Genomic DNA, 13,786 nt, shown 5'->3' on the forward strand with positions numbered 1-13,786 from the left:
TCGACAACATGCCAGCAACAATGCAGACACGTTGCTATCTGGGTATGTACCAACGATAAAATCGAATTTAATAAAAGGTTTTTGCGATATTTTAATAAATCTTTGAGTTCGAGTGCGATAGAGTGTCAAACAATTCTCACGTAAAATGATCTCTGTGTGTGTGTGTGTGTGTGTGTGTGTGTGTGTGTGTGTGCGTGTGCGCGCGCGATAAAAATGAAAATAAATTTAAAAATAAAAATATAAACGCAAAAATCATTTGTTTTACCTTGGCGATCTGAGAAAAACCACTTGCTGCTTCAGCATGACCAAGATTGGATTTTACAGAGCCGATCATTAAGGCTCAGTCACAATGAGAAGAATAAGGAATAAAGATAAAGGAATTAGGAATAAGGCATATTGCATCTCACTTTAATGTACGTGTACTGAAGTGAGATGCGACATTCCCTTATTCCTTATTCCTTTATCTTATTCCTTATTCCTCTCATTGTGACTGAGCCCTTAATGGAGTTTTTCTATTCTTACACAAAACATTATGAATAGCATTGATTTCCTGAGGATCGCCGACTTTGGTGGCGGTACCATGTGTTTCAATATAATCTATGCAAGATGTCGGTATTCCGCACTCATTGTAAAATTCCATTAGCAAAGTACTTTGCACAAGCATCGATGGATATGTTATTCCTTCTTCTTTGTAACCATCGCTGTTTGTCTTAATATGCGGACATATAGCATAAATTCTTTTCGCATTCTTTGCTTTTTGGAGGTATATCACTCCCATTGTTTCGCTACGTGAATAACCGTTTGCAGCGACATCGAAAGGTCTGCAGTAACCATTAGGTGACAAAACACCTAAAAGATAAAAAATATATATCCCGGGAAAAAGGAATTAGATCTGCCAAGATATGATCATATTTAATTTATCAGATCTGACCAGATCTGCAAATTGTCTCTATCTGCAATGGCTAGATCTGAACAGATAACCAGATTTGACAAGATATAATTTGATTTGTCAAGATATAATTATTTACCGAATGTATCCAGATCAGATATAATTAAAAATCATAAAGGAGTGTAAAATTATATAAAACTATAAATATATTGATTCAATTCAAGTGTGTCACTTTATTTTATTACAAGCGTGGACTCCGATACATTTGATATAAATTGTACCGTACGCATGATTTATAGCCGTTTTTATACCACCGTTTGTCATATTTTAAATACGAGAAACAGATCTCATCGAATGTCATCTATCGGATGATCCGACATTTGAATATAATCAGTAAATAACAGCAATATAATAAGCAATAGGGTATCCTTAAAGTCCTAGAACGGTCAAATATCTCGAAAAATATTGAAGATACGTTTTAAACAAAAGTTGTAGGGTTTAAAAAGATCTATTGACATTATCACCATGTACCTAGCACCCCCACCACTAAAAAAAAAGTTCGGACCTATGGCATAATTAAGTGCTAATTATGTGCTAATTTATTGCTCTAATTGCGAATTTTGTGCTCCTACTAGTTTGCAGAAAATAAATAGCAAAAATGGGGGTGCTGGTTTTACGTGAAGCTAGCACCCCCACTCCTGAAAAACAAGTATAAAATAACGTAAACAAAAAAATCGATATACCAGAATTTTGTGCTTTCAAAATATCATAATCCGGAATTTAGTGTTTAACATAAGAAAATCCATAAAAAGTGTGGTCACGCTAAGAGTAAAGTATATTTTAAGGTAAACGTCCCAGTGACCGGATATGTCCCAGTGTCCGACCACACTGGCGAAAAACACTTACTATTTATTTGAATAATTAAAAATAAAAATAATAATTATTGTAAAAAAAACTGTAATATTTAACATTTAATTGGGGAAAAAGAAGTAAACCTAATTTAAAATTTTTGTATTTAAAAAACTTGATTAAATGAGCACGTGTCTGTTGTTTGTCAAAATGATGGCCAATCGTTAACAGATTCGTTAAGCGTAAGCATGTAGCTAATAGTATGAAAATTGAATATTTAATTATATATGTAAATAAATAATCAATTATCTAATTTTAAAAATTAGTTAGAAACTTGTTTTGACAAAATTTATCCTAAAAATAACAATTAAAACGATATTTTTAAGTGTCCGGATACTGGTGCATTAAAAGTATCAGTGGTCCCAATCGCCGGACGCATGTGCGAACACAACTTGTCAAAAAATGAGAGGTTAGTGTCATGCAGTGTCGCCTGTTGTAATCAATAGATTTGTGTGGTAAGTGTAATAATTACATGTTTTTAAAGGCATTTAATTGCATGTGATGCTTTTAAAACTACTGTGTAAATCTGAATCAGTGAAAAGTCACTGAAATAACAAACTGATATCAGTGAATAGTCATTGAACGCATCAGTGACTATTTACTGATATCAGTCTATAAACTGTCTAAAATATGCCACTTCAGTTACTTTTCACTGACTCAGATTTAGAGATTACTCATCGACAATTTATCTTCATTTACAAATGTAAAAATTTGAAATAAGTTAATTATTAATTCATAATAGCTATTGTTACCATAATCAAAGTCAAAATTTATTTTTTATTATCTCATGATGAACTTAATTGGATTTTTTATGTCAGTGAAAAAGACTTTCCGGTGATGAAGGAACAATTAAACTTTAACTAATTATATTATTTTGCTTAATTATTCGGTTTTATCTGCCTGTTCACTGTAGTTAAAAACTTTATTTAACTTGTAAGTTAAATGCCCTATATCATGCAATTGACAAGAATAAAATATCATTAAATATGTAAACATCAATTTAGAACTGTTTTTTTATCATTAAATATCTATTTAGAACAATATTTTTCATCAACATGCTAATTTTCTAATTGATCGGACACTGGGACAAGTTATGTCCGGATCACGGTCGTATACACAGGTCGCGAAACTCTCGTGGTGGGGGTATGCCTCTTAATGTAACGACCTGTGCTTCACAGATCGTCCGCTAGCCGCGGAGCGCTGCGATCGTATGGTAAATGTGAAAACAATAGGTATATACATATATATAGCTTAAAATTACTTGCTTATAAAGTTTTGTTTCTTACAAAGTTTTAAATGACAAGAAGACGTTTTATTATTTACAAAAATTGTATAAATAATGTAAAAATTACGGAAATTATTTGTATAATTTAAATTTTATTTAATAACACCAAGCATTAATAACACTAAAAGCATTAATTATTCTTGAAGGATTGAAAGTTTCGTAATGGTTGAAAAAAAATGTAATTATACTTAAAACATTATGCATGCAATGTGAAACAATTATGTAGATAATTTCTTAGTATTTTTTGAAGGATTTGAAATAATAATATCTGTATGAAATATTATAAATATATTCATATATGTATATAATAGGTACATTTACATTTATATAGAGATATACACATTATTGTTGCAAGTGAATGTGTTATTAATAAAAACTATTGAAAAACTATTGAGAGCGAAGTAACTATTGGATAACTATATTAGATTTGAATAGTACGTATACTATTCAAATTTTGAAAGTCCAATAGTTAATTCGCTGTCAAGTTTTTTTTCATAATATTAATAATATTGTATTCAAGTATTCAAGGCGTTACGTACTTTTGAACGACCTCTAATATGTATTTGAAAGTATGGGTACAATAACAAGTTAAGTGTAATGTTATTCCACCTATACGTTCATTTGTATATTGAGATGTAGCATTACATACAACTTCTCGGTAAAAAATTTTTCATACAAAAACATACATAAATATAAATATATATATATATATATATATATAATTATAAAAAAATAGGCCCATACATGTTTTCTTTCTCTTGTACAACCTCTGTTCGTATATACAGAAAAATGAAAAAAAGAATCTAAAATAATTAAAAAGATTATTTTCGCATTTTATTTTTTATAAATAGTTAAGTTTGAGGAAATAAGGAAAATTTCCCATATGTATATAACAACAGTTACATTTATATATGATTATATATAGGCAAATTTTCTCGTTTCCTCAAACTTCTCTTTTTTTTTAAATACAATGCGAAAATGATCTTTTAATTATTTTTAGATTCATCTTTTTATTATTTTGCCTGTATATGCGAATAGAAATTATATAAGAGAAGGAAAACATGTATAGACATATTTTATTTACAATTATACATATATTTATATATTTTTTTATATGAAAAATTTTTCTTTTATCAACCATTGAAATGTAAGTTTACTTTTAGTAGAAATCATAGCTTCGAATTTTAAATAAATATTTGTAAATTACATGATTATATACTGCTTTTACAGGCTATCTATGTAAGCAAATATTAAAGAATGAAATTTACAGAACTTGTAAATTTTGTCAAGAAGCTTTAACAAGGTCCGACATTAATACATCAGTTTCGCAATTGGTTAACATGAAAACAAGAGGAGGCTTAATTCATGCAAATTTACATTTTTTTAATTTAATCAAATATGTTGAAGAATGTTTCTCTAAACACGCGACTAATTCAAATGTCTTTAATTTAACGGTAGATGAAGTATTGGATAATTATGAATTCACATTTCCTTGTAAAGATCACGATTCAGACATCTTGTCTTATGCAATTTTTTATTATATTCGACTAAGAATGCGCCAATTCACTTACCAAGAAAATCAAAAAGTAAAAAAAAAGTGTATCACTCAAAGAAAAATGTCGAAACTTAACAATGTTTAATATTTAATATTCTTTATTAATATTATGAAAAAAAACTTGACAGCGAATTAACTATTGGACTTTCAAATTTGAATAGTATACGTACTATTCAAATCTAATATAGTTATCCAATAGTTACTTCGCTCTCAATAGTTTTTCAATAGTTTTTTATTAACACGTTCACTTGCAACAATAATGTGTATATCTCTATATAAATGTAAATGTACCTATTATATACATATATGAATATATTTATAATATTTCATACAGATATTATTATTTCAAATCCTTCAAAAAATACTAAGAAATTATCTACATAATTGTTTCACATTGCATGCATAATGTTTTAAGTATAATTACATTTTTTTCAACCATTACGAAACTTTCAATCTTTCAAGAATAATTAATGTTTTAGTGTTATTAATGCTTGGTGTTATTAAATAAAATTTAAATTATACAAATAATTTCCGTAATTTTTACATTATTTATACAATTTGTGTAAATAATAAAACGTCTTCTTGTCATTTAAAACTTTGTAAGAAACAAAACTTTATAAGCAAGTAATTTGAAGCTATATATATATATGTATACCTATTGTTTTCACATTTACCATACGATCGCAGCGCTCCGCGGCTAGCGGACGATCTGTGAAGCACAGGTCGTTACATTAAGAGGCATACCCCCACCACGAGAGTTTCGCGACCTGTGTATACGACCGTGGTCCGGATACTAGGCCATAACCTCTATTTCAGCTGTCCGGCCACTGGTACATTGACATGCTCCATTATTTATGTAAATATTTAATTAATAATGGATATATGTGAGTTGAAATAATTTTTCTCTGTTTAAGAGAATCTTAAGTTTTCGAATGAATACAAATTATTTATATTAAAGATCTTTCTAATATTATAAATTTTATTATTTGTGACAAATTATGCTTAAACGTCCGGCCACTGGGACATTTACCTTAACGCAATTAGTTGCCGGGTCAAATTTGGTCTTAAAATAACACTAAAATTATGTGCTTCTAAAATATCTCAATCCGGAATTTGGTGCTCATTGTTTAACTTAATAAAGTGTGGTCACGACAATAGTAAAGTATATTAACGAAATTAGTTGCCAGATCGAATTTGGTCTTAAAATAATACTAAAATTATGTAAGATCACCCGGCAACTAATTTCGTTAATATACTTTACTCTTGTCGTGACCACATTTTATTTTATTAAGTTAAACAATGAACACCAAATTCCGGATTTGCATATTTTAAAAGCACATAATTTTAGCATTATTTTAGTATCAAAGTCGACCTGATAACTTATTGCTTTAATGTATTTTACTCTTGGCGTGACCACACTCTTTAAGGATTTTCTTAAGTTAAACAACGAGCACCAAATATCGGATTTGCATATTTTAAAAGCACATAATTTTAGTGTTATTTTAAGACCAAATTCGACCCGGCAACTATATAAGTGCGTTAATGTACTTCACTCTTGGCGTAACCACATTCTTTATGGATTTTCTTAAGTTAAACAAGGAACACCAAATTTCGGATTTACATATTTTAAAAGCACATAATTTTAGCATTATTTTAGTATCAAAGTTGACCTGGTAACTAATTTGTTTAATACACTTCACTCTTGTCGTAAAGCTAGCACTCCCACTATTTTCATGGATTTTATTAAGTTAAATAACAAACACCAAATTTCGGATTTACGTACTTTACAAGCACATAATTTTAGTGTTATTTTAAGACCTAATTTGACCCGGCAACTAATTGCGTTAATGTATTTTACTCTTGTCATGGCCACACTCTTTATGAATTTTCTTATGTTAAATAACAAGCACCAAATTCCGGATTGGGATATTTTGAAAGCACAAAATTAGCACAAAATTCTGGTGTATTGATTTTTTTTGTTTATGGTACTCTATACTTGTTTTTCAGAAGTGGGGGTGCTAGCTTCACGTGAAGCCAGCACCTCTACTTTTGCTATTTATTTCCTACGAACTGGTAGGAGCACAAAATTCGTGATTAGAGCAATAAATTAGCACTTAATTATGCCATAAGTCCAAACTTTTTTTTTAGTGGTGGAGGTGCTAGCTTTACATAGGTCATTTTTAATCTAAAATATGAAAAATCTTGTAAAGTATTCACTTTTTGATAACTTTAGTTTTTTACTTTTGTATGTAGAATAATGAAAGAAATCGATTGTTATAAAAAAACAGAAAAAAATTATTTTAAACATTTAATTGCCTTTTGTAAACGCATTTAATTTTACAAAATTGCAAATGCAAAAATTAATATTATTATTCCTTCATTCTTCGTATAAAGATATCAAGGTAAACTCATCGAAAAGTGAATACTTTACGAGATATTTTATATTTTATAAACTATTTTATAAAAGGCTAGCAAACAAAGCTCGTTCTTAGTGCTTATAATTATATATTACAAGCGATTATACATAGGGTAGACCAGGGCGAATTGGATCAATTTTTCTTTCTCGGTAAAAAAGTAGTCAAAAACAAATTTTGTTATTTAATTTTATTATAGAATCTTAATCTTTATCTTTGGAACTTTGGCTTGAATTTCATATAATAAAATAATACATAAACATAGGCTACGTTTACACCCTGAAATTAGGCCGCGGCCTGTACATACCTCAAATTCGACCTAAATTATTTAGCCCGCCTGCTGTAAACAGTTGATAGACGACCGGACCTGGCTTCAGATCAGGCCGCGTATTTTAGTGACCCGACCTGAAATCGGCCGTTATCATTGCGATGTAAACGTGCGATCAAGCGCGACGCGTCCTAAAAGCTTCATTTGCTTGTTCGGATTCGCTGCAATTCAGGGCGATCCCAAATACGATCCCGTCAATTTTTAGGTTTCTTTCGGTGTAAACGAATGATGACTAGACCTACTTCGGGTCACAATATAGGTCAGGCCGCGATCAGGTCGCTGGGTGTAAACGTAGCCATAGTATTTTTTATTGCACAATAAAAAATAGAAAGAAAAGAATTATCCGATTCGCCCCGAAATTAAGGGCGAATCGGATTACTAGTTTAGGTCTTAAAAAAATAAAAATAAATCAACAAATTCTTTTAAATATATTTTTTGCAAGAAATAAATTACTTTGCAATAATAAATTGCTTAAAATAAATTACTTTGAAATAAATTAATACTTAAAAATAAAAAAAACTAACTCTTTGAAATAAATAACTTAGAATAGAAAAGAATAATTTATTCAACGCAGAATTCGCAAATAAATGCTCTTTTTTTACTTTTTCTATTTGCACAGTGCTCGTGGCACCACTCTTCACATTTGTTGCACTGAATATCCAATCTTCGACAGGTGGATGAACGAATTTTTCATTGCAATAGATGCAATACCAGTCCGTTATATATAAATTTTTATTCTTAATTTTGATTCCTGGTATTGCCTTATTTTGCTTCCTCATAGAGGAAGCTTTGTTTTCGTAAATTCGTATATGAACCTTTGATTGCGTATAAAGTTGGCTCTAATCAACCAAATTTAAAAGAATTATATATGAAATAGGGGTAGAAGAGAAACCAAAGAAAAGATTGTTTTTTGAGTTTTTAATGTCAATATGTTCAGAGTGTTTTAAAACGTCGAAATATTGCATTAAAAAAATGTCGGTATGTGTGTATGTATGTATGTGTTATAGTCAAAGCCCGAAACGCAGGCATTCCTAGGATTGACTAGTCAATCCTGGGGAACGACCAAGCGTTTTGGTCAAAGCCCGAAATAAGTTTTGCGTTTCGGCTTTTGACTAGTCAATCCTAGGAATAACTAATACGGCTAGTCAAAGTTAGAAACTAAAGAAAAATCACTTCGGACTTTGACTAGTCAATCCTAGGTGTGGCTTAATTCGGACTGTGTGACTGTTAACAAATAAAATCAAGATTTTTTTTACTAAATTAAGTTCTTATTGTTATTAATGCCCCGCGACGCGAGATATTAAACGTTAAAGTTGACAGGAATCAGGTTATGATTCCTGTCATACCGACGAGATGCAGCGACTATGAGGGACTACGACCATGCCCTGTGGCCACACGCGCATGCTCAGTAGCCCACGCGTATGTAAAATTGCGCCAATTTTAAACTTAAACGAGGTGCCACATGGGTTCATGACGCGCTTTACAACTTAGCATGTACTTTAAGTTGTAAAGCGAGTTCCACGCTTTCAACCACGGGGGGGTGCGAGGGGGGGCCGAAGGCCCCCCCTCGCACCGCCTCGTCTGTGTGTGTGTGTGTGTGTGTGTCCACGCAAAACGAGGTGCCACATGGGTTCATGACGCGCTTTACAACTTAGCCTAAGTGGTTGAAAGCGTGGAACTCGCTTTACAACTTAAAGTACATGCTAAGTTGTAAAGCGCGTCATGAACCCATGTGGCACCTCGTTTCGCGTGGACACACACGTACACACACACACACACACACACACACAGACGAGGCGGTGCGAGGGGGGGCCTTCGGCCCCCCCCCTCGCACCCCCCGTGGTTGAAAGCGTGGTACTCGCTTTACAACTTAAAGTACATGCTAAGTTGTAAAGCGCGTCATAAACCCATGTGGCACCTTGTTTAAGTTTAAAATTGGCGCAGTTTTACATACGCGTGCGGCTACTGAGCATGCGCGTGTGGCCACAGGGCATGGTCGTAGTCGCTGCATCTCGTCGGTATGACAGGAATCATAACTTGATTCCTGTCAACTTTAACCGTTAATATCTCGCTTCGCGGGGCAGAGCGACACTTTTTTCTGCCAGATTCGGTCAATTTCGTGCAAAAACGCGTCGATTAAGCCCAAGTTGAACGAAATCGGTGAGGAGGCCACTATTCTTCAGATTTACCTTCCTAGGATTGACTAGTCAAATGCCGAACTGATTTTTTTTTAGTTTCTAACTTTAACCAGCCGTATTAGTTATTCCTAGGATTGACTAGTTAAAAGCCGAAACGCAAAACTTATTTCGGGCTTTGACCAAGACGCTTGGTCGTTCTCCAGGATTAACTAGTCAATCCTAGGAATGCCTGCGTTTCGGGCTTTGACTATAACATATGTATGTATGTGCCAAATTTACAAAAATTTCTATAACTTCAGAACTGATCAACCAAATCTTAACGAATTGTATATGAAATAGTGGTAGAAAAGACTGAAAAATATAATAGAATCAATAAAAATTGTTAATAATAAAGGGGTTACCTATTTCTGTTAAAAAAAGGTTTACCGAAATTTTTTAATTTTATTATATTCTTCAGTCTTTTCTATATTTCTATTTCATATATAATTCTTTAAGGCTGGTATTCATTGTCGGGTCTTATGTCCAAGATCGTCTTAAGTATAGTCTTAAGGCGTCATCAGCCAATCAGATGGCCGTATTAGCATTTTAAGACATCACTTCCTCTATGAGGAAGCCAAGTGCAAATTTCTAATTTGCACAATTTTTTTTATTATTCTATAATTTTGTGTGTATATATTTGACTTTATAATTCTGTAAGTAACTTTTTCTTCTATTGCATTATTTTATCGTATTTTTTGGAGATTATCGTAAAAAATGTTGTATGGTCTACAATGAACCATTTTGTTTTTTTTTTACTATAGTTATCTCTGTTATAAATCTAAACTGACTAGTTGTAGTTTCGAGATAATTGGCCGTTTCGGGACTTTTGGGACACTGTATAGCAGTTATATTCTGTGTTTGCTGGGTTATATCTGGACAGATATGATCAGATGTAATGCATTTTTGTTCGCATTCGAGTATATATGGTTATATCTAAACAGATGCAGTCAGATCTGGGCAGCGATCACGTAACTTTTCCCATAGAGCGGAAACGTGAAAAGTGAAAAATTTAATGTAACTATTTCTTTCTATTGATGTTGAATAGAAAGAGATAGTCATGAAATTTTTCACTTTTCACGTTTCCGCCCTATAGGCCAGTAAAATTAGCTCGAAAAACACCGAATATCTACAAAACGGATTGACAAGCTAAATTTTTTAGGGTGAGTAGAAGATCATAGGAGATCCCCGAATTCACAAAGTTCCAACAAAATTTTCCTGTACGTCGGCGGCCATCTTAAAAATAAAAGTAAGTTTGAATATCTCGGCTCCTATTGGTCAAATTTTTTTCTTTTTTTTAGTTTTGTAGGGAAAAATATTTGCTACAACTTTTGTTTGAAAAAATGTTTAATAGCTGTCAAGGAAAAAAAGTTACAACCAAAAAAGTGCCGTCAATTTGAACATTTTTATTGGCAATTATATTGCCCCTTGTTGGTTTTATCAAAAAAATGTTCAAGTAAAACTTTGTAGAGGATTCAATTCTCTACAATTTTCGTATATGCGCTTTTGCAGTGACTCAACAAATACCAGAGATAGAGGGTGCCAAAGGTATTTGTTGAGTCATCGCAAAAGCGCATATACGAAAATTATAGAGAATTGAATTTTCTACAAGAGTTTTATTTGAACATTTTTTTTATAAAACCAACAGGGGGCAATATAATTGTCAATAAAAATATTCAAATTGACGGCACTTTTTTGGTTGTAACTTTTTTCCTTGACAGCTATTAAAAATTTTTTCAAACAAAAGTTGTAGCAAATATTTTGCCCTGCAAAACTAAAAAAATAAAAAAAATTTGACCAATAGAAGCCGAGATATTCAAACTTACCCTTATTTTCAAGATGACCGTCGACGCACAGGGAAATTTTGTTGGAACTTTGTGAATTCGGTCATCTCCTATGACCCTCTACTCACCCTAAAAAAATTGACTTGTCAATCCGTTTTGCCATTTTCAGACCTAATTTTACTGGCCTACTACGGATAAAGTTACACTGCACTGTTTCGATAAAATTCAATCATAGATATAGTCCGATCTGACAGGGAAAGTTACGACGTGGGGGTCAGAGATTTTAATAATAGTATGAATTGTTTTTGAGCAAAGGAAAAAAACGCAAACCTCAAGCGTTTTCGAAAAAAATTGAAATTACAATCCTAAGTGCCTTATACATGAGTATAGTTCGCAGAAAACTTTTATCGAAGACAGCGTTGGCTCGGCGGTAGCGTGCCTGCTTCGTATTCTCGAGATCGGTGTGGTTCGAGTCTCGATGAGCAAAATTTTTGTTTTCAAATTAAAATGTAATTTTTATGTGAAATTTATACATTTTGTCTACTTATTGTCCATAAAAATGTACATTTTCCTTTTTTTACCCTCTGCCTTAAAAATTCATTTTTTTAAATAAACAAAATAATCTCGCTCGACTAAGCAGAAGTTAAATAATTTAAAACGGCCAATTTTCGAGCATTTACAAGATGTTAAAATTATATTTAATAATTTCAATAATATCAGTCGTTAACGTTTCGTGCCTTACTTGGCCTTCTTCATTTTTTTAATTGCTGCTTTATTAAAAATAAATTTACATAATAAAAATAATTAAATAAAGTTTATTAAAAAAATTATATAATAAAAATAATTAAATAAAGTTTATTAAATAAATTTATTTAAAGATTTTTTAAAATTAAATTAAAAAATTAAATAAATTTAAATAAATAATTGACATAAAGAATACAAATAAATAAATAAATGCTTAATTAATTATTGAAAACAGATGGAAGTTCAGTGCATGAAGCAGGATGATATTCATCGTAGAAGCAAGTAAAACAATAAGTTAAACGACATCTTGCGCATTGTACAAAAGTTGCCTTTTTACATCTACAGGGTTTTTTCAAAATATCAATAACAAAACATATTTCATTAACATTAATAAAAATTTCCCTTTTATCCGTAAGTTTGGAAGCAAACTACGCATAACGTAACATTTTTGCAAAAATCGGAGCTGACAGTTGATGATGCACAATTGAATGAATTTTTATATAATCCTCTCGAGACGATATTTCGCGTTCTTGTTCGATCAAAAAAGAACAATTTTGAAGGCACTTGATAAAATTTTTTACTTGTCTATAAAAATAGACGTTGCAAGGTTGACATAAAGGTGTACATTTGGGAGGAATAACTTTGATAGTATACGTTCTTAAACCTTCATTATCCCGAAAGATCTCGTCGTACAGAGCTGGATTGGTTTGACCGCCCCAAGAATTAATTAGCAAAAGAAATTTCTCCTTTCCTACGTAAGGAGCTAAAGCTTCCTTTAAAAATTTTATATAAAGTTGGGTTGTCAGTTTCCCTGACTTTGAGCATATTACAAAGACGTTTGTGTATATTTTTAAAACATTATCGACAGATTTTTGTACTCTGGACCCAAAAACACCTGTAGACTCTTGCAAGCACACAAAAACGAGCGGTAGCAGTTTCCCAGACATCGTCATCGCGTATTGTGCAGTATAAGAATGCGTTACTTTATTAACATTTTGCCTTTTGACGAAAACTTTCTTCGATTTTTGTATAAAAAGTGTTCTGTCGTACGTAGATTGATATTAACATCCTGAATATTGATTATATAAAATTGTAAATATATTAACAATTAGAAAAATAATATATTTATTTCGTTTTATGTAATTTCGTAAAGAAATTTTTATTTACCTGTTTGGTCTGTGTTGATGATGAAATCTTTATCAAAATTTGGAATTAGTACCCGTATCTGTTTGCGAAAGATTTCTGCTGCAGCCAAAATTTCTTCCATCATAACGGCCTGTTTTTCTCTGATGTATTTTGTAATCTTACGTTGTCAGATTATATGCTGCTTTTTAAATGTTTTGACTCACGAGTCAGATGCTTTGAAATTAAAGTTGTCGAACTGGGCAGCACTCAAAGCCCATTGTTGCAAATTCCTGGTCGTTATACCTGCTGGTAATTTTCTCTGGCTTCCACAAAGCGATCGTATATCCAGGAATCAGTGACGGTGTACTTGTCAATGCTTGTTCCTCCACTTTTAACGTGTTCCCACCTCTCCAAATGTAACATATTTTTTAATCGTGAGCATCCTCTTCTTTGAAGACTTTTGTAAATTCCACTTAGAATGCTTCTTAGCAATATTGATGACCTTTACTTTATAATCCAGAGGAATGTATTCCTTCCTTTTTTTTCATCTCCTTTTCTTGTGGTTTGTACTCTTCAGAA

The 13,786-nt window shown here is 31.8% G+C and overlaps 1 protein-coding gene across 1 annotated transcript; it reads right to left on the reverse strand.

Annotated features, from left to right (window-relative positions):
• Positions 1 to 481: 481 nt before the first annotated feature.
• On the reverse strand, positions 482 to 13,352 carry LOC139821410 (fatty acid synthase-like). Its single transcript, XM_071792414.1, has 2 exons — positions 13,250 to 13,352; positions 482 to 849 (listed from the first exon to the last, which is right to left on the reverse strand). Exons 1-2 carry the CDS (start codon positions 13,350 to 13,352, stop codon positions 482 to 484), a joined length of 471 nt encoding a protein of 156 aa, XP_071648515.1.
• Between the last annotated feature and the right edge of the window lie 434 nt (positions 13,353 to 13,786).

Source organism: Temnothorax longispinosus, chromosome 11 (assembly GCF_030848805.1).
Source record: "Temnothorax longispinosus isolate EJ_2023e chromosome 11, Tlon_JGU_v1, whole genome shotgun sequence".
Lineage (NCBI taxonomy): Eukaryota > Metazoa > Arthropoda > Insecta > Hymenoptera > Formicidae > Temnothorax > Temnothorax longispinosus.